Genomic DNA, 27,279 nt, shown 5'->3' on the forward strand with positions numbered 1-27,279 from the left:
ACGATGACGACGACGAGATTCCTACATTCTTATGTACCATAATTGAGGAAGGGAGAAGTGTAATACGTTTGTATGGACAAGGTGCTGGTGTCCAGCCCTCTTAACAATCGACAATACACCGGTGTATTTTCTATGAATTAGTTTCTCCAATCGAAATTTCATCATGATGCCAATAGCGTATTGCGAATGGTGTTTCTAGAGGGGAAGTTCCGATTTGTACATCAAAATGAAAGCGGCACAAAATGAGCTGACAGCTGGCAGCAGTGAGCGAGAGCACACGCTGTGAGAGTTAAGTTGGCAACAGTGATCGAACCGGCGTTCGGCGTCCGGCAGCCGGCGGCCATGTCGTCGCGAGTCAACGCGCTTCCGAACGTATGGATGCGAGTCTCTCTCTCCTCGTCATTGTCTGAGTGTCGCATCTGCACCCGCGTCTGAGCTCGCTTCTGGCCCAGCCGCGTCCGTTCCCGCTTCCGCTTCCGGTCTCGTCTCGTCTCAACCGGTGGCAACGAAACGCAACCAACATGTATACGGTGAGTCCTTCAGCCCCCCTTCCCCCTTCCCCCTTCCCCCTACCTCCTACCCGCCCGCTCCACTCCCACGATGATGTGAATAACCTCCTATCTGATGTGATGTGTCTGATGTGCTCGTTTCAGGGGACCACAGCGGAGCAGGACACGCGCTTCAGCGACAAGGAGAAGAAGCTACTGAAGCAGATGAAGTTCGGAGATTGCCTCACGCAGCAGGTGAACTTTTGACAACTCGCCCCATCTACGACCGTCGTTAAAAGCGGTTTCTGTTTTATCGATTTTTTTTCCCTCATACATTCGCTCTAAACCTAAACCTAATTTCGCATCGATGTAGTTTCGCCTGATGGGCCTAACCCACTGAACGATCTTTTGAAGTTTTGTCCGAAGAAGAATAGAACACCAGCGCACTGTTTATTATTATTCAATGCTAGGTTTTATTGTCGGACAATTTGACAACTGAATATACATATATATATATATACAGGTAGTGCTCGAGTTGTTTTTTTTTTAAACATTACTATTGAATACGCCCCCTGCCCTTTGGAATAAGTTGAATGACGCATATTTTCGACAAATTAGTAAATATACACATTTTGAAGTGAATGAAATTGATACATTTCCTTCGAGTGTTGATACGTCTTGGTAAAAGTCGGAATTCTCGACCCTCTAGGCTCGGAAGCGAGGCTCACTCCTTCCTGTCATTACTTGCTCTTTGTAAGTACTCTGTAAGTATTGCCGTGCCCTGAATTGACTCGACTTTTACCTGATGAAATACTCCGGTCGGACAGCATACGGAAGTATTCCACATGTTGCGAATGGAATATATACAGCAGCAGTCACATAAAACGGAACGCTTAAGCGAAACATGTTTTTGCGTGAAATTTCGTTAATCTTATATAAAAACAAAACCGAAAGTCATTTAAATGATAGGTTGTACCATAGTGCATTCGTATAACACCAAACGTGAAAAAAAAGGTGATAAAAATGAGTTGGGGAGAAATTTAATGGAGGGCAGATTTTACGACCGTGCGTTGACTTCATGGTTAAATGAAAGTAACACTATACATATACATTTTTAATTTTATTACAGTCACATATTATTATTTACAACTTATAAAAAATAAATTAATATTTTGTAGCGGCTCCTTTCGATTTTATAACTTCTTTTATTCGGTTTGGCATGGAATCTACTAAAGTTTTTAAATTTTCGATTGGGAGGTCTTCGTACCATATCTTTTCTATTATTTCTTTCAACGATTTAAGAGTAGTAACATTGTTCTTCCTTATCCTGTACTCGATACACATCCATAAATTTTCGATTGGATTTAAATCGGGACTTTTGCCAGGCCATGGTAGTGTCTTTACACCCATTTCTTGTAAATAGTCCCGAACCTAAAAAAAAGTAAAAAAAAAAATTCAGTTTTTTGATTGAAATTTTATAATTTATATTCAATGCTATCAAATAAAATGAATACTCACCAATTTAGCTCGATGACAAGGGGCAGAGTCATCTTGAAAAATTATATCATCGGAATATGAAAGGTGGTTTTCCATCGATGGGACAAAGCTTTCTTCTAAAATTTTTTTATATTTTTTTCCATCGATGGCACCTTGTAGAAACTCCAATTGTCCAATGTTATGGTACGAAAAGCATCCCCAGACCATTTGACTTGGAGGATGCGTAACAGTTTTAAGGGTACAATTTTCACTATACCTTTCGCCAACTTTCCTTCGGACATACGGAAAACCATCAGGGCTATAGAGGTTAAACTTTGTTTCGTCGGAAAGTATCACTCGTTGCCAATCTGATGGACTCCAATTTTCATGTGCTTTCGCCCATTCCAATCGATTGTTTTTCATTCTCTTGGTTAGTAGTGTTTTTTTTTGCAGCTTTCCGACCGTACAGTCCAGCTTCTCTGAGTCGCCTTCTTACTGTTGAGTCGCTGATCTCCATGGAAAATTGTGAAGATACATCTGTTCTTATTTCTACAGTAGTTTTGAATCGCTGCTGTAAAGATAACACGGTCTTGCCTCTCCGATGTGCATCTTTTCAGTCCGGTCCCCTTCTTACGATCAAAACTTCCAGATTCTCTTTTTTTTTCCAGTATTCTCGAAACAGTCGATATAGAACATCCCATTTTTTTGGAAATTGACCGAAAGGAAAATCCTGAACTCGCCAATGTCGCGATTTTTACACTCTTCTGCAATGATAACTGAGCTCGTTTTTTCATGTTGACGTGTTAAAATTCGAATTTGATGCTTTCTCCTCGAAAACCCACACTAAACTGAACGCAAATCTTAGATAACAATCATATTTAGAATATTTGGTCGTTAAAAACCCTACACATAAAGGGATAATCCTTTAATGGCCTCGAAGTCGTAAAATTCACAAGCGTTCCGTTTTATGTGACTGCTGGTGTATACACGCATTCGTTTGTGGGTTCAACACAAATTCGTCTAAATATGAATCAAAACGGGCACGCGTTGTGCCAAATTGATCGTTGTCTCATCTTTATTTTCACACACACACATCCACATTTTGCGTATGTATTTATTTCACTATCATTTGAATCCACGAAATTATAACCACACTTACCGAAATTCGGAATATTCCCGTACGCTGCCCAACTATCTGAAATTATATGCAAACCAGGCAGTATATGTCGGGAGTATTTCATCGGGTAAAAGCCGAGTTAATTCAGGGCACGGCAATACTTGGAGTAGTCGCAAAGAGCAACCGATGACGGGGAAGAGTGGATCGACCGAGCCTAGAGAATTCCAACTTTTACCAACGTCTTTTGTGTTGAAGGCCCGCTATTTCCAACTAGAATTAGTTCGATCGAACCCCAGTGGTTTGGTAAGTCTATCTCCAGGGTTCGGCGGATTCATATGATTCGGGTGCCAATTAATAAGGGTTCGATGAATGCACATATGAAGCTGGTGGGGGTCAGTACCTCCGACGAGGTTAAGAACCACTGCTCTAATATATCTTGCAACCATATAAAATAAACTAAAGAGGTCCAATAATGATTGTATTTTTCCAAAACTAGTTCCATCTTCTTCATTGTTGTTAAAATGTAAGCCACAATCTAAAATACTCGGCAGTTGGGGATTTCCATCTGGATGATTATAAATTCAGTCATTCCGGTGTAAACCAGTCTGTATAAATATTGACACAGATTACACGACCCGTGTTCAATGCATTTTTTTTTTTCAACGCTACTTGGAAAGGCTAGCGGGTGGTGTTCTTGTTTATTTTTTATATACTCAAAATACAACGCCTATTGGCGTATTTCAAACTTGTTGGCAAAACGCTGATCGGCGTTGGTCAACTTTCAAAGGCATTCACGTGGTAGCCAAAAAATTAAAAGCTCGTTATCATAGAATCGCTCTCAGCCTCCAAAAATGTTTGTTCATTGTTTGCTAAACTTCTTCTCTCTCTCTCTCTTTTCGATGGCTCGCTTTTAGACGATGCTTTTGTTATCAATGACCGTTGTTCTATGCTCGTTATGCTTCCTATCTTGCCGATGGGTCTCATTTCTTCAGTGGTGACTGGCCTTCAGTTACACGAGTGTGTGAAATGTTTTTTTTACTCGTGTGTGTGTGTATGTTACATTTAGGTGGACATGTCGAAGGTGAAGTTGGACGTGATAAAGCCGTGGATCACCAAGAAGATAACGGAGCTGCTGAACATGGAGGACGACGTGGTAGTAGAGTATGTCAACAATCAGCTAGAAGAAAAGGTATATTTTGAATGTTTTCTGACGTGCATTTTGTTTCAAACAGTGATAAATCATAGTATGAAGAGATACCACATAGACAAAAAAAAAAAAAAAAAAAAAATATTGGCGTCGATAGTTAAAATTGATTTAGTGTGGTAATTGTTTTTGTACCCGATTAGCTCTATTCGATATATGACGCGGCCGAAGAAGCTGCGGCCGAGCCGTTGGCGCAATCACTTGTCCGTCTGCCTACAACGTGTCCAGCTGCCGCCTGCTCTGCTGCCTTCGCCCCGCCTCTTTGCACTGGCCAATTATCTGATTTGAATGGTATTTCGGCGAATACTACCTAAGAACTATCCGGAATCTTAAATTATTCCTTTTCGACTTCGGGCTCCTTAACTTCATTGTTTTTTTATGTGCATATATTATATATATGTATAATACACACATTGCCAACCGAAAACATAATGAATAAATTTCTATTAACGCCGAAATTTTAGATCATATATATATATATATATATTAATTAGCATAGGGGTGATTTTTAACAGTCGTGAAATGTAACCGTGATCAGTTTTGGAGTCACGGTTCGCTCTGGAAGTTCTGCATAATTTGGGTAGCAAATCGAAACCTTACAGATTCACCAGTCAACGTTGGACTCTAATTTGTCACCGCTCTCTCCGCATACCCCTCGCCGGGTCGCCGTGGGACCGCCGCGACTCCTCAGCCGGACACCACTTCTCCTCCTCCTCGCTCTACTCTACTCTGCTCATCGTGTTCGTGTCGTCGAATGCAGCCGACAGCGGTGCGCCTCTGGTGCGCCTCCATTGCTATCATTGATTCATTTTTATTACACACTTGCTACTTTAGATTTTATAAACCGGTGGCTCCAAAATATGATACACGGTTGACATTTTGTCGTTTAGTCTTGTCTAAAAGAAAGAAAAGAAAAGAAAAAAAAAACAAACAAACAAAAAGGGAGTGCGTTGATACTGTTTCTGTTTTATATATTAGATATATTCTATATCGTACGGATGATTATATAAACCAACTCTTGCTTTGTTTGGTTTTTTTTTTTTTTTGTATATTGTAATTTTATATATTTGTATGATAAAATAATATTCGGACAGTCGATATATTCTTGCTAGAACTATTCTTTATGTTGTGGCCTACTGGAATCGCTCGAATTGTATGAAACTATTTTTAAATGATTATCTATATCATAAGAGTATATATGTATATATGTTAGTTTATTATTTTTAAAATATTGTAATTTCGCTGTTTTATAAACGTTCCGATTTTGCCTGTTTAGTTTCCATGTCCAAAGAAAATGCAGATAAACTTAACGGGTTTTTTAAATGGAAAGAATGCTAGACTGTTTATGGGCGAGCTGTGGGAGCTGCTGCTCAGTGCTCAGACTTCCGAAACCGGCATCCCCGAGTCGTTTGTACAACAGAAAAAGGAAGAAATTAAAAAGCGGATGGTGCGTATCATCGCGTTCCGACGTGTATACCGATGTGTGTGTGTGTGACCGATTTTTTTAACCGTTTGTTTGCGTTTGCAGGAAGAAGACGAAAGGGCTAAAGAGAATAAGATTGGAAGCGGCGGAAGAGAACGTCGCCGTGACCATCACAGGAGTCGTACCAGATCTAGAGATCGTCGCTCCAGAGACAACCATCGAAGGTAGTCGTCATTGTCGTGTTCGACATTTGTCATTGTCGTATTCGACACTTTCAATCTAATCGAGTTTTTTTTTAGGTCGCGATCTAGAGGCCGACGAGATTCGAGGAGTAAAAGTCCAGTGCAGAGGCAGGAGAAGAAGGACGGCCATTTGAGTCCGCCCGGTCTTGCCACCGATCTGCCCAAACACTTGTACAAAGAAGACGCCGAGAAGAAAGGTTTTTCTTGTGTGACGTTTTTGTGTGTATCCGATTAGGTTGTTGCTTAAAAACTCATCGTTGAATGGTTTTCTTTTACAGAGAACGGTAATAAATCGCCCGGTGTTCCCGCCGACGACAAGACTGCAAACAATCACAATGCTGAAAGTCAGTCGGATCGACGCTCGCTAACTAAAGTGCCCAATTCAAAGGACGAGAAGTCGAGCGTTGAAAAGTCTCCCAACGCTAGGTAATTTTAAAGCGCAATAATTAGCGATCTGTCGGTTTATTATGTTTATTTTTTTTTTAAATCACATCGATCGTTGCAGGCTGTCGAAAGGAAAGTCGGTGTCGCCGCACGGTGCTAAAAATGGAAAACCAAAAAGAGACTCGAGCTCTTCGAGTACGTCGTCGCACAATCAGACGGCGCTCGCTAAAAGAACGAGTCCCAAAAGACATTCTAGCACCGATTCCAGCAAGAGTGGTGCTCAATTTTCCCGTGATTTTTTGTTGTTGTTGTTGTTACGTCTGGTCTTCGATGGAAAATAATCGATGAAAATTGTGTTTCAGGGCGGAGTCGCAATAAAGACGAATCTGAAATTAGAAAGTCGTCGACGTCTGTTCAAAAGAAGCGGCACTATCGCAATAATAAAGATTCTTCTACTAGTCCTAGTCCTCATCGTCATTCGCGTAGAGATAGGTAAATATATACTAATTAGTAGTAAATTGTGTTTGTTTCATAGTGAACGGTGTTTATTTTGTTGTTTTATTTTATTTTTATAGCAGTCGCAGATCCCGCAGGTCCCTCGATCGCGATAGAGAGAGGGAACGTGAAAGGGAAAGGGAAAGAGAGCGGGAAAGGGATAGAGAAAGACGTCGCCGTGAAATGGAAAGAGAGAGAGAACGTGAACGAGATAGGGAGCGCCGTCGTCGTGATCGTGAGAGACGGTAAAAATCAGCCAGTTTATCGTTGCGTATGTGTGTTTTTTTGTGTCTTAATTTTTAATTCATAATGCAGGTCTCGGGAGCGGCGTCGGTCGCTAGAGAGAAGAGAAAGAGAGAGGAGACGGTCGAGGAGTAGGTCTCGGACAAAAAGATCCAGGGACAGGTAGCTTTATATTGTAATTTAAAATGTTAGCTCTTTGGCGTTGACTGGGTTTAAATTTTACTTGTACTTTTAATTGCAGACGTTCCAAAGATCGTCGCGTGTCTAGCAAGGATTGTGATAGAAGATCGAGGGACAGGGATCGAAGGTGGAGTCGGGATAAACGCGTCAGTCGGGATCGGCACTGGAGTCGGGATAGGCGTGTGAGTAGAGATAGACGTGTTGGTAGCCGCGACAGGCGTCTAAGCCACGAAAGAGCGAGTCGTGAAAGACCCAACAGCCGTGATCGTAGAGGAAGTAGAGAGAGAAAGCCAAGCAGAGAGAAGAGGCCGAGTCGTGAAAGAAAAAGTATAATTCAATTCTTAGATCCCCGATCGATTGGTATCGGTGGTAAATTTGATTAATTTATTTTATATTTGACGTTTCAGATTCGAGGGATCGTCCGGGATCTCGCGAAAGGCGTACATCCGTTGAAAGAATCTCATCCAAAGCCGGAGATAGTCGCAGCAAAGAGAATCGAGACTATCGCAGCTCAAGTCGAGCTTCCTCCGAAGCACCTAATGCTGCATTTAATAAAAGTGCAGATACAAGTAAAAATGACGCTAAAGCCGCTTCGCTGTATTCCGATGATGAAACGACCAAATTCAAACCAAACGAAAAGTCAGTAGAGCAATTCGCCAAGAGTTTGTCGAGAACTCCGTCGCCTTTCCTTAAGAAACATGAAATTGACGCGATGAAAGATGAAAAGTCCGAATCGGATAAAAACGAGAGTAGTAAAGTTTTCTCCGAAAACTCGTCTAAATCAAAAAGAAAAGCAGAGTCACCGTCGGATTCGGAAAGTTCCGATAAGAGCAGCACTGTCAAGTCTAAATCCAAATTGAAGAAGCGTAAAGATCGTACGCACACTAAGCATGTGAAGAAATCAAAGAAATCTTCGTCTTCTAGTGACAGTGGATCTGAACATTCGTCGTCTTCGGACTCGGAGGACGACAAGAAAAAGAAAACCAAAAAGATAGCGAGGAAAAAGAATGTCAAAAAATTGAAAAAAGTCAAAAAGACTCATTCTTCCAGTTCAGACGATTCTAGTTCCGACGAAGACGTCAAAGCCAAGTCGGTCAAAACTAAAAGTCGGTCGAGACGTGACGACTCCAGCTCGGACGAAAATAAAGTCAGCGCGTCGGAAGATCGCTCTAAAAAATCTCGCGTGAAGGACGCTTCTCCAGACAAATACAAATCTAGTAAGAAAGACAAAGAACCAAAGGGCAAAAAAGATGTGTCCGGCTCCGATGTAGAGATGCGGGGCAAAACGTATTCTGCGACTAGTCCCAACACCGATGTTGAAGTGTTGCCGTCGAAAGAAGACAGAGTAAAACCTTCCAGATCGAGATCAACGGACAGTTCTGAACCGGAGATGAAAAAGTCTAGAAAATCCAGCCGCGATTTGAGCAACTCGTCGAGAAACAAAGATAAATCTCCCGTCCCCGACAAGCACAAAAAGTCCTCTTCGAAACCAGACGCCGCCGACCTGAAAACCGGCAGCAAACCAAAGACTTCTTCCGGCTCGCAAGAATCTGGCAAAGCAGATGCCAAAAAAGGTCCGGTCGACGATGCGAAAAAGATTAAGAAACGCGAAAAGGACGTATCGTCCTCTGACAGCGACAAACAGTCGAAGAAGAAACAACGCAAGGACAAAAACGGTTCAGAGTCTTCGGATTCTGACAGTGACGAGCCAAAAAAGTCCAAAAAGCATTCAAAAAAGCACAAGAAACACTCGAAGAAGCATAAGAAACACAAAAAACACAAAAAGACGAATAAATCTAAAAAGGACAGCTCCGGCAGTGAGCCGGAAGTCGACGAGAAGGTGAACAATGAAGATTTGGAGAAAAAGCTCCGGGAACGAGCCCTGAAATCAATGAAGCGGCAAACGAGTATATCGACATCTGAGTAATTGTTTAATTTATGATTATTACCATGTTTTACGTTCTCTACTATATAGTTTATACATATAACCACACATCGTTGATGTTAGTTTTAAATATTAAAATTCAGTCAAAAATTACGCAGGTTCGACATCTGCGTAGCATTTCTTTCATTTAGTGTAAATTAATAAAGTAATTTGCGATTCAGTTCGCGAATATTTAACATATTTTAGCATATTTAATGTATGTATATCGTAAGGAAAGCTTATTGAAAATTAGCCCCCCCCCCCCTCCCTCTTTAAGTATTTGTGGGATTATGAAGTTTCAATTATGCTTTTCTGTCGTTTCTTCTCTTTACTTTTTTTTTTTTTTTTTAATTCAGTCGGTATGTGTATTTAAATATGTATATTGTTTTAACTAGGCGTGGAAAATATTATATATATATATACGAATGATGATTATTCCTGTTCACATACATATATCTCATAAATGTTGTCATATCATATGCATACATGTGTTTTTTCATCTTTGATTTATGTTACTCAAAGTGGAATCTGTGTTGATACATATTTCTCTTGTAGTTTGTCGGACGAGTAATTCATATTTAAATAAACGAATGCAAACCTCAATCTTGTTTTATTATTGAAAATAATGCACAAACATTTTTTTTAAGGTACAAAGTATTTTTTTCTCAATGTACAGTTAAATCGCACCCTCAATCATCAGTCCTGAATTAATGATATTGAGAAGCCGTCTGATGAAGTTCGCAGTACATTTATTTGTATTGTAGATATATAGGATGCAAAGAAAGCACATTTTAAAGTTGTAAAATAACATTTTTATTCGATATATCTTTAAAATTCAATATATTTGACTATAATAATTACATATGTAAAAAATTTTGCATAATAAAATGTAAATAGTAAAATAGCTACTCGTAGCGTAATATTTAAGTACATATACATATAGTATAAGGCAAGTTGATATAAATATTGTCTCTGCAGTGGACGGAATAAGAGTCAATAAGTACACGGTCTATCTAGTCTTTCAAGTGGAATTCACCAGCGCACTCTCTCTCGGTGCTTAAATGCATCGCGCATGACTACAAACCCTCAAAATTTTCATTAAAAATCAGTCAACGACTTATCGTCGATCGAACATATACATACATATATCAACGTTTATAAAATAACAATTAAATTAAATTGATTGAACCGGCAATATAAATTTGTATACAGGAATTGTACCGTATATATGTAAAGTTACATATCAAGGTTTTCTTTACAAACTATTCTTAATATTTATATAAAATTACATTATGGAATGTATTATATATATATATATTTAATACTTGAGGCCTCTTCTGGATTGAATACAATTTGTTCAAGAGCACCTTTTCTCTACTCGGACGTGTACACGTAGCGATTGTGATAAGAGAGCAATAAACGGTATATATGGCGTTAGAGTTGCGTCGTGATGACGGTCTTTCTATGGATGATGGTGATGTCTTTGTCTGTCGTCGTCGGAGAGCTCGGCTCGGACGTCACCAGCCACGGAGAGAGCTGGGTGATCGACTGGTTGGCTACTACGTCCGCCGACGGGGTTTGTCGTGCCGGTGTCACAGTTACGGTCGTCGCAGTCGAAGGTGGCTCGACTACGACTATAGACACGTATTGATTCGAGTTTGTGGTCGTCGGTTTGGGTGCTTCGATGGGTGATAACGGTTCGTTCAAGACTTTCGGAGACGGCGACGAGGGAGACGGCAGGTTGACGTTGCAAGAGTCGTTGAAGAATTTCAATTCGTTGTCTTTCGCTTTCAAAATATTGCACTTCAGCTGACCGGGCGGCAGAGGTTTCCCGCACGTGCCTAAATATTTAGATTGATTGTTCGGGATCTCGGCCGGGGAAGACGTGTCGATGAGTAGTTCGTTGCGGACTTCGTTTCTCGAGTCGTCTACGTTCAGTTTATCTTTGACTAAGCTCTTCAGCAGGTCGTTCAGCGGATTGACTACGTTAGTGTCGCTTCCTGACGCGCAACTACAAGACGTACTCTGGCTATTGTTTATGCTCTGTAAGAAATCCTTCTTATTGTCTTTCTTAAACAGGACTTTATTAGAGATGGAGTCTTCTTTAGAGACGTCTTCGATCGGAGGCGTGTCCGATAGATCGATGAGCTTAGTCTGCTCTGCGGACGCTCGCGCTTCGTTGCCTTCTTCCTCGTCGGAAGGCTTCGACGTCGATTTCAACGTAGACGAGTCGTATTGAGCGGCGGTATCGGTCGATTCTGCGGGCTCGTTCTGTGTCGAGCTCGTCGCTACGTTCTCCGTCGTCTTGCTGCCCTGCTTCTCCCTCTCTCTCAATACGTGCGATTGGCGGCGGGCGAACCGTTGACTGGGCCTACGTTCGAACTGAACGGTGCGACGAGCCCTATTCTGCTGCGTCGTCTGGTACTCGGTCTTTCCCGAGTACTGGAACCGGGATCCCATTCGGAAGAAGTTCTGTCGGGCCGACGGGCCTTTGATCGGAGCTCTCAATCTGAAGAAAGTGTGATGCTCGACGGCGCACTTCCACAAATGTTTGCAAGCCTTTTCGTTGTGAAGTCTGAAGACGAAAGTGTGCTCCTGCTCTCGGCCCTGATCGTCGTCTTCGACGACGACCAACGTCAGCTTTTTCTTTTTGAAGTCTAGCTTGCTGATCTTGGGCCAGAAGAAGAGGCCGATCTTTTGGGGACCTTCGAACACTAGGATGCCGGTGGGGGTGAGGCCGAGGTGGTATTCGCAGCCGTCTTTTCCCAACACTATGTGCATGTCCACGCCGTACATCTCCAGCCATTTGGCTTTGTTGAGGTAGTTGACCTCGGCCTGGGCCGGGCTGAGCCCCTTGCAGCGCTTGAACTCGTCCAGGATGGATATTTCGACGTCCTCCGTCTGGTTGGGGATGAAACGGAACTCGGAGACGGTGGCCGGGGTGTGGGAGGCGTCGTCGTAGTCGCCGAGCTCGGACTGCAGGGCGAGGGCGGCCAACTCCACGGCCACGGCCTGCGGGCACTCGAGCCGCCCCTCCAGGATGTCCTTCTTCAGCTGCAGGAAGAACTGGTAGCGGGTGAGCTCCTCCCTGAGCGCGTTCGGCTCCGACGAGTAGAACTTGACGCGCAGCCGCAGGGTGTAGGGCGGGCCGATCTTCACCTGCTTCTTGATGGTCTTGGTGGGGTCGAGCCAGTGCTTGACGTTGTTGGTGTCGGTGTACTGCAGGCCGAAGTAGTCCTTCTCGATGAGGTCCAGCGAGTAGAACACCTGCTCGTAGAGGTCGCCGGCGGCCGCCTTCTTGGGCAGGGCGGCCGGCAGGTCCGTGTCGTCCAGCAGCAGCACTCGGCACACCGCCTGCTGCTTGTCGCCCCGCGAGCGCCCCCCACCCCCGCTACCCACGCCGCCCCTCGCCCTGCCCCGCCGGCTCAGGAAGCGCAGCATCTTCTGACACTTCCCCAGCACCAGCACGCCCCCTCGACGCGCACGCTCGCCAACACACTTTGTTTACAACCACCACTACTGCCACTATTGCCACTACTCACACTACTCACACTTCTGACACTATATGACACGATCTCTCTCTCTCTCTCTCTCTCTCTCTCTCTCGTCGTTCACTCTCGTCACTCACTACTGAAAAGCTTCTGCCCTCGATTGTCCATCTGACGGGTGACCGTCACCGCACTGAATGTTAAAAAGTCGAAAATGTTTGTTTACCATGCATCAGTGGCGGCTCGTGAGCCTTCATAGAGGGAGGTCTGCATAGATTGATCGGTTTGTAACTAACTTTTTGACTATACCAGTTATCAAATGCAGACAAAAATAGTATGCATATGTATTATACTGGGAGATTTACAGCCCTGCAGCCCATATAGACGGCAAAAATAGCATGCATTTGTACTGTGGCGGCTCGCTTATACGACATGGTCGAGTTTGGTTGCCTTCCTGCGAGTGGGGACCAACTCGGCTGGGTTCGGAGAGCCACTACTCACTCTGCCTTTAACTGTCATATAATAAACACGTGCATTAACATGCCAGTCGTCTCATTCGTTCATCCCCTATAGTACTATACTGGGAGGGCTGTAGCCTCGCAGCCCATATAGACGAGCCGCCACTGAATTACATATTAATATTAGGGAATCATTCTGGGGTAGGGCTGTCAGATTTATTGATATCGAAACCGGGACATTTAATTGTATACCCCCTCCCCCCCCTCTCAGACACAGATATTACAATAATGATAAAAAAAATTGTAAAAAGCGTAAACTTAACAAATTCCATTTAATTAAGATCCTTGCTTTTGTAAACTAGTATTTCCTTTTTTTTCAGTTTATTTAGTTATTTTAATATTAAGTGAAATTAATTACATATTGCCAAAGAAGATCAAGAAGATTTCTCAATCTCGTTTTTCTTGCTTTTTTAAATGCACATTTATTTTATAAAATGGACGTTTAAATTGTTCCCTTAAAAATAACTCGATATTGAATTGGTATTGGTATTATCTACGTTTTTTTTTTCAATTTAAATTTATTTTTGGCTATAAATTACTACTTATAACGGTAATATACCGCCGCCAATATTTTCAAAAGCACGTCGCTCACAGTGGTTAAAAGTTTGGCCACCCATCTTATATTCCTACATTCTTATCTTTTAAAAAGGAAAACAAAACAGCCAGTGGCATCACTAGGATTGATGTCACCCGGTGCGCTAAGTCAGGATGTCAAAATGAAAACTATTGTAATTGGATTATTAGTCACATTGCGATGGTCAAAAAGACAATTTTTGCCATTAAAATCGCGAATACGCAATATTTGGCACTCAAGTTCTCGTTAGTATGACTTTTCGGCTGCCAGATGTTCCGTTATAGAGATTTTATTGACTTTGTGACCAGTAATCACCGTACCGAAAACTATTGCTTCGTTGAGTTTGTCATTCAAAAGAAATAATCGAGTATGGCCACACTGTTTTTGTCGATGACAACTGGCAGCATCGACGCGAACTGTCAAAACCCAGTATTTGACGAGTGGCCGATGGCTCGTTGTGTCAGTGGTCGATATTATTGATCGAAATCAATCAATCGTGAAGATGAGCGTGAGTCCGCCGCCGGTGAAGCCTCCGAGGACCGTCAAGCAGACCAGAGAGACGGTAAACCCTCAAACCCACTTCGCGTTTCGTGTACATATATAATATATATTAATCGCATACACCCACGTCTCTTATCTCGCATATTTGGTTACAGAGTGGTCTATTGATGACCGTCATAAGAACTCTATCGGCCAGCGAAACCAACGAACAACGCGATAGGGAAAAGGCCAAATTGGAAAAGGAATACAAAAAGTGTGACCAGAGAGTCGACGAGCTGGTGTCCGCCCACGATGCTGAGATCACCCAAGTTATGCAGGTGCGTTCAAATCGCCACGCAGACACTCCACTTTGTTTGTTTTCAATTCACTTGACGATACGAGTTGACGGTTTTTAGATATTTGGAAGTATATGCGGTGTGGTCGGAGCGTGCCGAGCTCGCGTTCAAGGAGTACGAGCTCGTCTAGTCGGATGTAAACAATTGTTGAGGTGGCGTCGGAACGACCTGCGTCGATTGTGCGGCGAAGCTGCCCAACACCGACACACTCTGCTCTTGTTGAATCAAATGTTAGTCTATTCTGAATATAGTGAGAGTAATGTATTTTCAATTCTAATGCTAGTTTTTATTTGTAGAGAACAGTTGACTGGCGTCGGAACTGAAATGAGTGGTCATCTGCAAAAAGGACACTATTTGAATGCGGCTACGGTATTGAGAGCTGCTCTAATAACGGCGCAGACAGATCTCTGCCGGGTGGAAGCTTTGCAACATTTACGAACAGATTTAGAGGTTTTTCTTTTTTAGGTGTCTTTTTAGGAGATATTTGTCTTGTTGTAGAAATTTATTTGATATATTTTGCAGTCCAAAAGGCAATCTTTGTACGACCGTATACTTGGACAGATAAATATAGCTCTATATCAAGTGCATCCAGAGGATTTTAGTTTGAAAAGGCAAGGCAGTTCGAGAAGACCTGGTTAGTTTCTATTGTCACTTTACTTATTTATTTACATATATACCAGGAAGGCCTTACAGGTAAACCACAATGCGCCTTCCTGGCCGATTACAAATTACAATTACAGTGCAGCATTTTTTTTTTATATAAGTCACTGAATTACGAGACACTGAAAAACTCGCAAATCAATGATACATCTATCAAATTATCTAACAAACTTATTTATTACACATTAATCAATCCCAAATTATAGGTGTCATATTGTATAGGAAGGATTTGAGCCAATTTTTTCCGGGAACCGTTTCAACAATGAAATCAGAGAAAGTTGGCAAACTCTGATAGGAAACGATCAACCTGAAGTCGCAAATCCAGGTCTGACCAACAGCATACTCTGAAAAATTCATTTTCACTCGAGGCCCGGCCCTGGGATCGAACCCGACGCCTCTCGAAGCTAAGCAGAAGCTTAACGACCGAGCTATGCTGCTGGCTAATATAAATACTGTTGCGTAGGGGTGGGTGGAGGATCCAAGTAAAAGGCCAAAGTCGTGTCACAGCATTTATTGATGATTAAGGAGATACACACACTGGCAGTGCTCAGTCCAGAATGTCTTGATATCGCCTAAGTACCGCCTTATAAGGGGCAGGTCTCTCAGGACATCTTCGACGTCTGATTTGCTTACCTATTGTTATGGTCACGTACTCGGATATGTCTTCCCACGACATTCGGTACCACGGTATAGGTCACTTCTGAGAAGGGACCAAATAGCGGCCATTGTTTAGCCTACATGCACTTAGAGTCTAGATATAATCCTTGAAACCAATTATAACGATCACGCAGTGTCTGGGATGCTACTCGGGCTAATCCGATTGCAACCACTCGGCGGCTCTTTTTAGTATACGTAACAATACTTTTGTAGTCTGGCTGAACTCCAGAAGCTCACTGGCGTCTGGGGCTGGTGCGATGGTTTATATCCTAGTCGGTTGTGCTAGCTTGTCTGTTGAGATCATACTCTCGGGGATTCCTGTGAGCTCGATATTATTTACCTTGTGTGAACGAAGATACATCAGGCAAGATCTGCTCTGCATACTCTTACAGGAACGCGATGATGCAATCGTACAACTTGTGTTTTATGACGAAATAGATGAGATCATCCTATTTTTTTTTAATGTGCAATAAATTTTTTTTAAGTCATGTCAAAAAGTTATTCTTCTTCTTCTTGTTAATGCCTTTTCCGCATCCGGACGTTGGCGACCACCTCGTGGATTATTTGAAGATATCCGCATCGGTCTTCGGTGGCTCGGAACAGATCTTCGGCGCTCATATCGGTCCACATGCGCATGTTTCGAAGCCAAGATAACTTTTTCCTGCCAATCCATTTTTTTCCTTCTATTTTCCCCATGGTTATCAAACGGAGAAATTCGTATTTTGGACCCCGTATCATGTGTCCGAGGTACTCGCATCTTTCTCCGCTTGATGACAGAAACAAGTTCCCTGCCTCTCCCCATCATGCCGAGGACAGCTTCGTTTGATATCTTTTTGGTCCACGGAATCTTCAGCATACGCGTGTAGACCCACATCTCAAAAGCTTCGATGCGGCTGATCATCTTGGTCTTCAGAGTCCACGTCTCACATCCGTGTAGTAATACTGTCCAGACGTAGCTTTTCGCGAATCTCAACCGCGTATGAAGATTGAGATGCTCGTTTGTAAGCGCCGCCTCCATTTTTACAAATGCTGTTCTAGCCATCTCGATGCGGATTCTTAGATCTTCATCTGGGTCCATATCTTCATTCAGCCAGGTACCCAGGTATTTGAATCTTTTTACTCTTTCTATCGCCTCTCCATCCAACGTTAGATCACCGGTGTCTGTTTGCATTCTATCTACCATCATAAATTTTGTCTTCTTTAGATTTATGCGCAGACCTCTTCGATTGCTTTCTTGATGTACACGGTCTAGAGGTCTTTGCAGGTCTGCTAAATTTTCAGCGACTAGTGCCGTGTCATCAGCAAATCTTATATTAGTGATCGTCTCGCCGCCCACTTTGATGCCCTCCGCCTCTTGGAGAGCATCGTGGAAGATGGATTCGGTGTAGGTGTTAAAAAGAGTAGGTGATAGGATGCATCCTTGCCTGACGCCCCGTTCTATAGGAATCTCATCAGTGAATTGATCATCGACACGTACCACTGCAGTCTGATTCCAATAAATATTTCGTAGCAATCTGACATCTCTGTCATCCAGGCCAATATTTTTTAATGTTTCCATCAGGCGAGCGTGTTGGACACGGTCAAAGGCCTTTTCAAAGTCTATAAAGCAGATGTACACAGGTTTACGGACTCCTCATGCATCTTTGAAGTAGTGTTTTCATACAGAAAAGGGCCTCTCGGGTACCCAAGCCTTGTCTGAACCCAAACTGCTCTCTGCTAATCGCCTCTTCACACGTTTTTCTTACCAAAATCTTATTAGCCAGCAGTTTGGCTTAATGGTAGCGTATATATTTAGCACCACTGAGGTCGAAGGTTCGAGTCCTCGTCAAACTGCTGGTTAGGTTTGGGAGTTTTGTGACTACAAATCGATCGTTTCTCTATCAGAGTTTGCCAATTTTATCTGATCATTGTTGAAACGGTTCCTGAAAATTGGTAATAGATCATTTCCTGTTGTCACAAATCTGTGTGTATAATTTGTAGAAATTATGCACATTTATCTGAAATCTATAGATATCTCTATAATTTCGTGTTTATTATATGTATAAAAGTTGTAATAATAATTGTACACAAAAATCTAAAAATAATCCATAGATGTCTCTATGATTATTATTTCTGTACTGATTAATTGTTATATGCTATGTATTCTGATTGTATATGTATTATTTTATTTCTGACCGTTATCGTACACTCGTCACATTGGAGCGATCTGTAATGACGAGTGTATATTGATTGTAACAATAAAATAAAAATTTTCACATTTTCACAGAATTACCACGACTAATCAGCAGTCAATCGGAAGACGGCATATTTGATATATCACCCCAATTTGAAATCGATTTAAGCGAAGATAGCAAAAACCTCAAAATACATTTAGCCATACTAATTGAAGCGAACGCAGTTATCAGTATGATGAAACAGTCTACGGAGGTTTGAGTCACATTATTTGATTTATAATACTTACTCGATTGAATCGTTTCAATGTATATATATTTTGTTTTTTATTACAGAGCATCAAAATTCACATGCAGACCGAATTGTTGAATGTAATTTCGAAAACGTCTCAGTATATACTAGACTTTGGCTCGGCGCAGTTGCCGTTGGCGCAGACTTCGTTCGGTGAACTGCTCACGGTAGAATCGGAAATCTCGAAGAAGAGCAAACTGGAGGCTCAATCTGCGCAGCCGTTGGTTGAACTCATCAGTCTGCTCTTGACTCAATGGAGAATTATAGCTGAAAGGCATGAAATATTATTGGAAATTTTGAAGTATTCTAATAAGAAATACAATGCGCCAGGTATATCCTTGTATACGATGACGCACTATTGGAGTAGAGTACAAGCAGTGGTACGATTATTTTTGAATTCCATCAATTTATCACTGTATTTATGTACTGTTATAATCCTCGTTGTTTACTTTTTCCAGCTTCAACTATTGTTGACGAATTATTTAGATATACAAAGCCTGAAATCGGGATCTCAACGAATGGTTTACCCCGAGCAACCTACAAATGTAGATATCAATTCGTATTTTGTCAAGAAGAAAACTCAAAGGTTGTTATTTATTGTATACTAACGGATATATGTACCTGGTGTTATCAGAGTTCCTAATAAAAATAGTCAAAAATCAACTATTAAATAGTTATTTTGAATTGGATAACGCCAGGTATACATTCAAAGCCTTGACGTAATGATGGCATAAAATTAAGTACATTTATAAACTTTATCTTGAAAATAGACTCGAGGATTGCGGTGAAATTTTATGAAACTACCCTTTTAGAGCTATTGCATACCAGCTAATAGGTCGTGGGTTCAAATATGCTGCTGGTGAGGTCTTGTGGGTATTAAAAGTACACAGATCGACCGTCTCCAGTTAGAATTTTCCGATTTTTCATACCTTATTGTTTCAAATCCAATAAATCGGTATCCCCCCCCCCCCCACAGTTTCTCCCAAATTTGAGTTATTAGCATCTCGAATTTGTTGAATCTTATAAATGCTACCTACATTATATATTTCTCGCAAATTTGCTGTGTATCAAATTTTTTGTTGACTGTCCATAGACGTCTCTATTGTATTCTATACATATACTGTTATGTTTGAAATATTGTTAGTAGTATGTAAAAAAATAATCTAATCATATGTGTCGCCTTGGGGTAATTCCATGTCATGGCGCATACGATGTATGCAGGGCCGCCGAGAGGAATTCCGGGCCCTATGACAAACTAAAAAAAATCTTATATATATGTAGGGTTGGAATTGAACGAAAGGCTGATGTATGGGCTATGGCTGAGAAAGGGTATGTTACGACTGATTGTGAGAAGGGGCAGGGATGTAACGGTTAGTCGCAGTTGGACCTGTGCTCCGCGCGGTTGGTCGCTAAACCTCCGCACGTATCGTCTTAATAAACAACATGACTGAAAACGCACGTGTTTGATCTTCACCTCAACCGCCACATTCCAACCGTGGTCCTGATTTTCTACCACATATATGTACTTTTAATATGCGAAAAATCTACCAGAACTATTAGAAAGATACCTATATGTTGGTTGTTTGTTTTTAAAATAATTGAATGAAAAAGTATGATATTGTAACGTGGGAACATGAAAGAGAGTATCCACTGTCTAAGTGCATTCGTGGGTGAACAATAGAGACCCCAGATTAGGCTAACGGGACTCAGTATGTTCCCAAACGTAGGATACGCTTGAGTTCTCGCAGAAAAATAGACTCACCACGGTAGACCTTTACGTGCCTAGACAATAGATACATAAATGGATCGGGGAAGCTGTGGTGGTTGACTTGTCCTTCAGATTATTCTGGAGTGAGCGGTGGATCCATGTGAACCTTTGGAATCGTTGAATCAATGCTGTGAAGCGACTTTGGCCTTTCATTTGGATCATTTGGATCCTACGTAACTATATAACAGGTATGATGTCCAACACGGGGCACCTGGAGTAGTCCGGGCCCTAGAACTTTACCCCGGCTGCTTCCCCCCCCCCTCGTCTGCCTTCAATGTATAAATAAAAAATGACTAAATGAGTTTTTTAAAAGTGGACTAAGTTTTATGCCTAAAAAGGATAGTAAATGTGATTTCATCTGGTTGATTGGTTTAAAATACAATAGGATAAACATTTATTTCTAGTAAAAAGAAGTGTCGTCTGTTCAAATTTTCCGGATCTGCCGTTGAGACTGTGAGCGCTTCAGTAGAACGAGGCGATGAAGCTGCTGCTGCGGGATACAAGCTCGTGTGCACGCCATCTCCAGAACATCTGACACATATTTACCACGTGTTGGACGACTTCATGGATGAGATTGAAAATCACATGGGGTATTCTGTCAACATAGATCATCTGCAGCATGCTTCGCCTACGAATATACACTATTGAATTATATTTTTACAGCGGTTCTGAATGCTCTCTGCGCGTGTACCTTGGCGAGCTGATACGTGGAGCTCAAGGTGAGCGCGCTGCCGCTCAACTCCTCGACCAGATCAATGAACTGTGCTCTGAGCACGGGGCGTGGAGGGAGTTGACTGTTATTCCGTTGACGCCTACGAAGAATAAAACCCTCTTTAAGGCAAATATCGGCTTTGAAATGACGTAAACAGTATGGAATAGTTGTGTAATTTTTTATGTTTGATGTATATTGCAGTGTGGTGTACAATCTTGGGAAGCTTGTGCTCACGCCTTGGCTGGTTGGATCCGATTGGGCGATATCGGAGCTCGTGCTGCTCGATCGGCCTTAGCGCCAGCACTGACAGCTTTGGCTGCCGCAGCACGACGAAGAGCTACTTATTTAGCACCTCATGCTCGTAGCAATTCTTGGAGAACTGATAATGACATCACAAGATTCTTAAAGTAAAGCTGAACAACTATTTAGTTAACTTCTTAAACTCTTTGCTTCTTATCTTAGTGATAGGAAGCAATTTGTTAGATATGGTATTTATGAATCTCCTTCATTTTTTACGCGATCTGGTGTAACTCAGGGGTCCACCTTAGGCCCTTTACTATTTACAATAGTTATTAATAACCTCCGCAAAGTACTACGCAATGCTTCATGTCTCTTGTTTGCAGACGGCGTTAAATTATTCTTTGCTGTTAAGGATGAGAGGCAAGCCTCTCTCCTTCAAGCGTATATTAACGCTGTTTTAGAGTTCAGTTCCAGTTTAGGCCTTGAACTGAATACTAGTAAATGTGCCATTATGAGTTATGGACGTGCGAATTCGCTATATTGTCACGGATATTCCATTGGATCCGTGTTGTTGAAGCGTGTGGAATCTATGGTCGACTTGGGTATCACTTTTGATCCTCAATTCATCTTTCACAACCACATCAAGACAGTCGCTGACGTTTCCTTTCGTCGACTTGGATTTGTCTTGAGATATGCTAGGTTATTCTCCAACCCCTTGTCTTCTCGCTTGCGTTTCAACTCGCTTGTTAGAAGTAAGCTAGAGTATAATGCGATTGTGTGGAATCCGCATGAAGCAAACTACTCTCTTATTATCGAAAAAGTGCAAAAAGCATTTCTTCGTTTTCTATATAAGAAAGAGTTTGGGTATTACCCATATCTCTATCCTACTCCTTTCCTTTTGGGCATGCTTGGGTATAATTCCCTTGAACTTCGGAGAAACTTCTCGTTAATTCGTTTCGTTCTCCAGCTACTGCGTGGTAATACGTCATACCCGTTGTTGCTGGAACAGTTGGGACTTTATGTACCTAATAATTATGTGCGTGGTAGATATCATCATTTGATGGTTGTACCTCCTGCTCGCACAGTTCTTTTCCGAATGGCTCCTATGCCAAGAGCTATTCGACTTCTCAATGAAATCGTTGCTGCCGTCCCTGAATGCGATATTTTCTACCTTGGTGAGCGTAGATTATAGGATATTATTTTAACATATTTATCTGGTAACCTGCGCTCATCATTACTTTCTCAATTTGAATGTGATGTATGAGTGGAATCTTAATCTACTCTCTTCCATTTGGGCCTCGCTGTGATTTTACTTTTTATTCATATTTTGTTTTATTTTGTTTTACTTTTTCTTTCTCCTTTGTACTATTTTAATTTTGTTCAATGTAAACAAAGAATGGGATTTATGGATTTTATTTTTGGTTTTTACACTTTTGTTCATTTTTTTTTCTGATGTATTATTTTCCTTTTGTTACTTTTTTATATTATTTTATTTTACCATGTTTTCTATTTTTATTTTATATTTTACTTGTTTTTATATCTTTATCAAATGTAGGCCATTGTGGCGCATTAGGGTTCTTCCTGTAATGCCACAATGGTCCAAAACTATTAATAAATAAATTTAAATTTAAAACATATAATGAATGAATTGCTTTTAGGTCGTTGCCGAACTGGCTCTTATTGAAGAATACTCCCACGAAAGGCAAAAAAGATACACAATTTATGAATGATGTATGCATTAATTTTCCTTTTTATCTTACACTGCTTGTTATGATGGCGTTACCATGTTAAGTTTATTTCATTTTTTGAAGGACTTGCAACGAAGTTACGAACGCGAAGCTGAAATATTAGGTTCGAGCCTCGTCGACGGCAACGTCTCTGAACAGGAAATCATCACAAATATAGTCACATTGAGAGACATTGCGATAATGTGTGAGACTATGGTATCAATAATGTTCATTTATTTGTAGACTTTGCTATTCCGTGCTATTTGTCGTTTCAACTTTTAAAATGTCCAGGAATGGATGTTCGTCAAGTTGAGCCATTGGAAGAGTAATGCCAAATTGAACGTGTTGAACGCTTCTAAAATGAACGGCGTATCGTCTTCGCCTTCACCGATGGGTACAAAGCTTAAAAATTCCGTATCGCTCGACGCTCTCCTGGCCGAGTTGACCAATACGGCTGCAGTATTCGAAGAGATATCTGATAATTGTCTCTTATTATTACATTTAGAGGTAAAACATCTATTGTTTTTCAGCCGTCCTATGCTCGAAGCGGGGACGCGACAATTGGTTCAAGTCCAAAAGGTTCAACGACAAAATGTACCCGACAATTAGTGCAATATTTACTTATTTAAATTTAAACTGTAACGAACGGTTTTACGCGCGTTATCTGATCTCGCGGTGGGAGATCCAGAGGGCGGATACGTCGTTCTTCTTCCAAGGGTCGGGTTATAGGGAAACGTGAACTAACCTTGGGATACAGTTTATATAGTCGGGGAGGTTCCTGACTGCAAATCGTCTCGTTGATAACAGCTTCCTCGTGGTCGGGAGCTGGCTCTGCGCTTCGGGCCGGTCCACTCGCGTCTGATGTTTCTTCGGAAACGGCGTGAGCAATACGAGGACGTTGGCTGGAACTCTTGGGAGAGAGTGATGCTGCACTCGACCTCACAGCGGTTCTTCAGCAAGATGGCGGATCTCTGGGCCCCGTCTCCCCGTGGAGACGTGCACAGGAGAGGTCCTTCTTCGGCGGGGGATGGCGGTAGAGAGACTCGCTCTCGATGCGAGCGCGCCTATATCGCGCTCTTTTCTTAGTTACTTTTTCCATTAAAATAGGAAAATTTAGTCGCTTGAACGTTATTTCCGTGGACATTTTGTCGCGTGAACATTTTGTGGCGGGTACATTTTGTCAGTGCACTAATTGTCGGGTAAATTTTGTCGTTGAACCTTTTGGACTTGAACCAATTGTCGTGTAACCGCTCGAAGCAGTTAATGGACGCCATGATTTTTTGTTTTTTTTTTTAGGTTAGGATGCAGTGCTTTTATTATTTGGGAAAATTGGGAAGTTCTTTAGGTCTAACGTCGGAGCCGGCACCGTCTGCATCGTCGACACACATTGTCCCCGAGTCTCCGGCTACGTCGCTTGCTCGTACTCTTCACGCCTTCTCCGAACACGTCGCACCCATTCTGCATCATAGGAGACGAAATGTACTACACTTGTATTATAGTAAAATAATGCTATTACTTTATTTTAATGAGAATTTCTGTATTTTTAGTATATAATGGAAGGTTTGGGCGAGATGATGTCCGCTGTAGTAGTGGGTAGTTGGAGAGTAGGAGGCTCTGCAGCCATCGGAAGTGCTGCTGCCCAATTGGAGCCGTTGAGGCATTGTTTAACTGCTGCACAAATTTCGCCCGACGGTTTGCACAAAGCGTCTCTATATTTACAAATGCTTACCATGACGTCTGAAGTAAGAATATACATACATTACGTTTGGGTTTGGTGCAAACGATCGACAAGCGCCAGACAGACTGAACCAGAGATTAACTGGATGGCTGCTTTAAACGCAATTCTCGACTTCACGAATGATAGATTGCACATCAGATGACGAGTAACCTTTCGATGTGCACAGATGCAATTATTAAAATTGAGTTGGATCTTTCTGGCGAGTTTAATAAGGCAAAATTCGGAACTAAAGTATCAGGAGCACAGAACGTACAGTCGCGGTTTCGGAAACCGGAACACCATACAAAAATGTGATTTTGCGTGAAATTTCAGTGATCTTAAATAAAATAAACACCCAAAGTCATTAAAATGGTAGATTATATCATAGTGCTTTATTTTAACGACAATCGTTAAGAAAAGGAACAACAAAAAAAAAGGTAGTAAGAATTTTAGTCCGAGCCGGTTTTTATGACCAAACGCAGTCTCCACAGTTGAATGAAATTTTGTATGAAAAAACATAGTTGATTGTAAACTTTTAATTTTATTAGACACATGGTATTATTTACAAATTATAAAAACTTAATTAATATTTTGTTGCAGCTTTTTTTGCATTTATGACGGCTTTTATACGGCTAGGCATAGAATCTATTAAGTTTCTTAAAATGTCGATGGGGAAGTCTTCATACCATACTTTTTCAATGGTCTATTTTAATGATTGATGGCTAGACACATTTGTTTTACTAATCCTATATTTAATAGCCATCCATAAATTTTCAATTGGGTTTTAATCGGGACTATTCCCAGGCCATGTTAATGTCTTTACACCCAATTCCTGCAAATAAACCCGAACCTAAAAAAAAGTAACAAATATATTTCAGTTTTTTGATCGAAATAATATTAATTACATTCAATACCATTAAATACAACTAATACTCACTAATTTAGCTCTATGACAAGGGGCAGAGTCATCTTGGAATATGACATCATCAGAATTTGAAAGATGGTTTTCCATTGATGGGATAAAACTTTCTTCTAGAATTTTTATATATGCTATTCCGTTAATGGAACCTTGCAGAAACTGTATTCGACCAATTCCATATTAAGAAAAACATCCCCAAACCATGTGGCTTGGGGGATGCTTCACTGTCTTCAGGGTACACTTTTGGTCGAATCTTTCTCCAACTTTTCTTCGAACATACGGAAAACCATCGGAGCTGAAGAGGTTGAATTTCGACTCATCAGAAAATATCACTTGTCGCCAATCCGATGTCGTCCAATTTTTGTGATATTCCGACCACTCTAATCGGTTTTTCATCATTTTCTTCGTAATGAATGGTTTTTTCGCAGGTTTACGAGCGTACAGTCTAGCTTCTCTGAGTCGTCTTCTTAAGGTTACATCACTTATTTCAATTGAAAATTGATCCCAGATCTCTTTTCTTATCTCTACAGCAGTTTTGAACCGTGTCCGTAAAGATAATTGAGTTATCAGGCGATCTTGTCTCTCGGATGTGCATCTTTTGGGTCCTGTCCCTTTCTTACGAGCAAAAGTTCCAGAATCCTTTTTATTTTTCATTATTCTTGACACAGTAGATACAGAACGTCCCATTTGTTGAGAAATTGATCGCAATAAATGTGCAGAGTCTGCCAAAGCCGCGATTTTTATATTCTCCTCCAATGATAGTTGAGTGTATTTTTGCATGGTATTTTTATTTTCAACGATTTCAATCCGTAAACCTCGACAGCTCACACTAAACTGAACTCAAATCGTAGAAAACAATCATATTTAAAAGACCCGATCGTTAAAAACCATACACCTAAAGGGACAATATTTTTATTGCCCAAAAATCGTAAAACACAAGTGTTCCGGTTTCCGAAACCGCGACGGTATGGTCTGTGCTCCTGGTAGATATGTCGGGACTTCGGGTAGATTTCGCTTAGTGTAAGTGCAAGCAGTGCGCACGCATCTGTGGTTCAGTCTGTCTGGCGCTTGTCGATCGTTTGCACCGCATCGGTTACGTTTTAATGTTTTGACTTGTGGGTCAGTGTTTAATTTGTTGATATTTTTGTTGTAGGAAATCCTGTCGTTGGTCTCTGAAAAGGGTGCTGTATTTTCAGAGTTGGAGTATATGAACGCTTTTCAAGTTATTGCAAAGTCCACTAATCAATCAGATTCCGCACTGAAGGCAAATCTCAATAAACTTTCAAACATATTAGGAAACGTCGGTGTTACAGTTTGAATATGATTTTCTTATATATATATATATATATAGGATGTTTCTAGTGGTGCTTAAAGATAGATGGAGGCTATGCCCAAGATGTTTATAAAAGTGTTTTTTTTTTTCTTTCTTTTCATCTGTCATTAAGTGCTATTTATTTGAAACAACATACAAGATGGGGCATAAATAATACTGAGTTGGGATACATCAATCGTTAATAAGTTTGACCCACTGAATTCGAATATGACAATGATTTTTTTTGTTTCTTCTCGTTTATGAGAGAATACTCATCAGTATTTACAAAGTTTGACCCAATAAATTCGGATATGACAATGATTTTTGTTAATGAGATATGAGCGATTAAGAAAATGCGCAGTTTTTACAGATTTTTTACTTTTGCAGTCTTTAACTCATAATCTAGTATTGCTATGCCAAAAGTGAGTATTGGAATCAACAATCAGATATTATTTCTATTGATTGTGATTTTTATTGCTTTGAAATACGTATAATTGATTATCTAGCGAAAT

The 27,279-nt window shown here is 41.1% G+C and overlaps 3 protein-coding genes across 9 annotated transcripts; 2 read left to right on the top strand and 1 right to left on the bottom strand.

Moving 5' to 3' along the window:
- The first annotated feature begins 282 nt into the window (after positions 1-282).
- On the top strand, positions 283-9,778 carry LOC143919625 (uncharacterized). Of its 7 annotated transcripts, none has more exons than XM_077442070.1 (14): positions 283-530; positions 654-743; positions 4,148-4,270; positions 4,429-4,576; positions 5,562-5,732; positions 5,814-5,932; positions 6,008-6,147; positions 6,229-6,376; positions 6,456-6,610; positions 6,697-6,826; positions 6,910-7,074; positions 7,145-7,234; positions 7,314-7,579; positions 7,660-9,778. In XM_077442070.1, the coding sequence occupies exons 4-14, from the start codon at positions 4,574-4,576 to the stop codon at positions 9,177-9,179; spliced, it is 2,907 nt and encodes a 968-aa protein (XP_077298196.1). In that variant the 5' UTR covers positions 283-530; positions 654-743; positions 4,148-4,270; positions 4,429-4,573; the 3' UTR covers positions 9,180-9,778. The 7 variants fall into 7 exon arrangements, with proteins under 7 accessions (XP_077298196.1, XP_077298154.1, XP_077298171.1 ...); XM_077442054.1 differs by having other exon boundaries at positions 303-530; positions 6,456-6,625; XM_077442028.1 differs by lacking the exon at positions 4,429-4,576 and having other exon boundaries at positions 6,456-6,625.
- Positions 9,779-10,610: 832 nt separating this feature from the next.
- Positions 10,611-12,617, bottom strand: yrt (erythrocyte membrane protein band 4.1-like yurt). The gene has a single exon (XM_077436300.1). The coding sequence runs from the start codon at positions 12,615-12,617 to the stop codon at positions 10,611-10,613; it is 2,007 nt and encodes a 668-aa protein (XP_077292426.1).
- Positions 12,618-14,180: 1,563 nt separating this feature from the next.
- Sec8 (exocyst complex component secretory 8) lies at positions 14,181-26,859 on the top strand. Its single transcript, XM_077433810.1, has 17 exons — positions 14,181-14,318; positions 14,413-14,574; positions 14,653-14,822; positions 14,889-15,042; positions 15,115-15,226; positions 18,176-18,336; positions 18,417-18,752; positions 18,831-18,958; positions 20,545-20,730; positions 20,804-20,978; positions 21,054-21,259; positions 22,751-22,823; positions 22,904-23,035; positions 23,111-23,326; positions 24,116-24,298; positions 24,367-24,561; positions 26,609-26,859. Exons 1-17 carry the CDS (start codon positions 14,259-14,261, stop codon positions 26,771-26,773), a joined length of 2,814 nt encoding a protein of 937 aa, XP_077289936.1. The 5' UTR covers positions 14,181-14,258; the 3' UTR covers positions 26,774-26,859.
- The last annotated feature ends 420 nt before the right edge of the window (positions 26,860-27,279 follow it).

The sequence above is a fragment of the Arctopsyche grandis genome, chromosome 1 (assembly GCF_051622035.1).
Source record: "Arctopsyche grandis isolate Sample6627 chromosome 1, ASM5162203v2, whole genome shotgun sequence".
NCBI lineage: Eukaryota > Metazoa > Arthropoda > Insecta > Trichoptera > Hydropsychidae > Arctopsyche > Arctopsyche grandis.

Excerpts from the sequence above, each read along its gene's own strand:
- LOC143919625 (XM_077442028.1), top strand. Across the intron at positions 6,827-6,909 it reads CGTCATTCGCGTAGAGATAG|CAGTCGCAGATCCCGCAGGT; the intron begins GTAAATATATAC and ends TTATTTTTATAG. Across the intron at positions 7,075-7,144 it reads CGTCGTGATCGTGAGAGACG|GTCTCGGGAGCGGCGTCGGT; the intron begins GTAAAAATCAGC and ends TTCATAATGCAG.
- yrt (XM_077436300.1), bottom strand. The coding sequence starts at position 12,617 with ATGCTGCGCTTCCTGAGCCGGCGGGGCAGGGCGAGGGGCGGCGTGGGT.
- Sec8 (XM_077433810.1), top strand. The coding sequence starts at position 14,259 with ATGAGCGTGAGTCCGCCGCCGGTGAAGCCTCCGAGGACCGTCAAGCAG. Across the intron at positions 20,979-21,053 it reads AGAATAAAACCCTCTTTAAG|TGTGGTGTACAATCTTGGGA; the intron begins GCAAATATCGGC and ends TGTATATTGCAG. Across the intron at positions 21,260-22,750 it reads GACATCACAAGATTCTTAAA|GTCGTTGCCGAACTGGCTCT; the intron begins GTAAAGCTGAAC and ends AATTGCTTTTAG.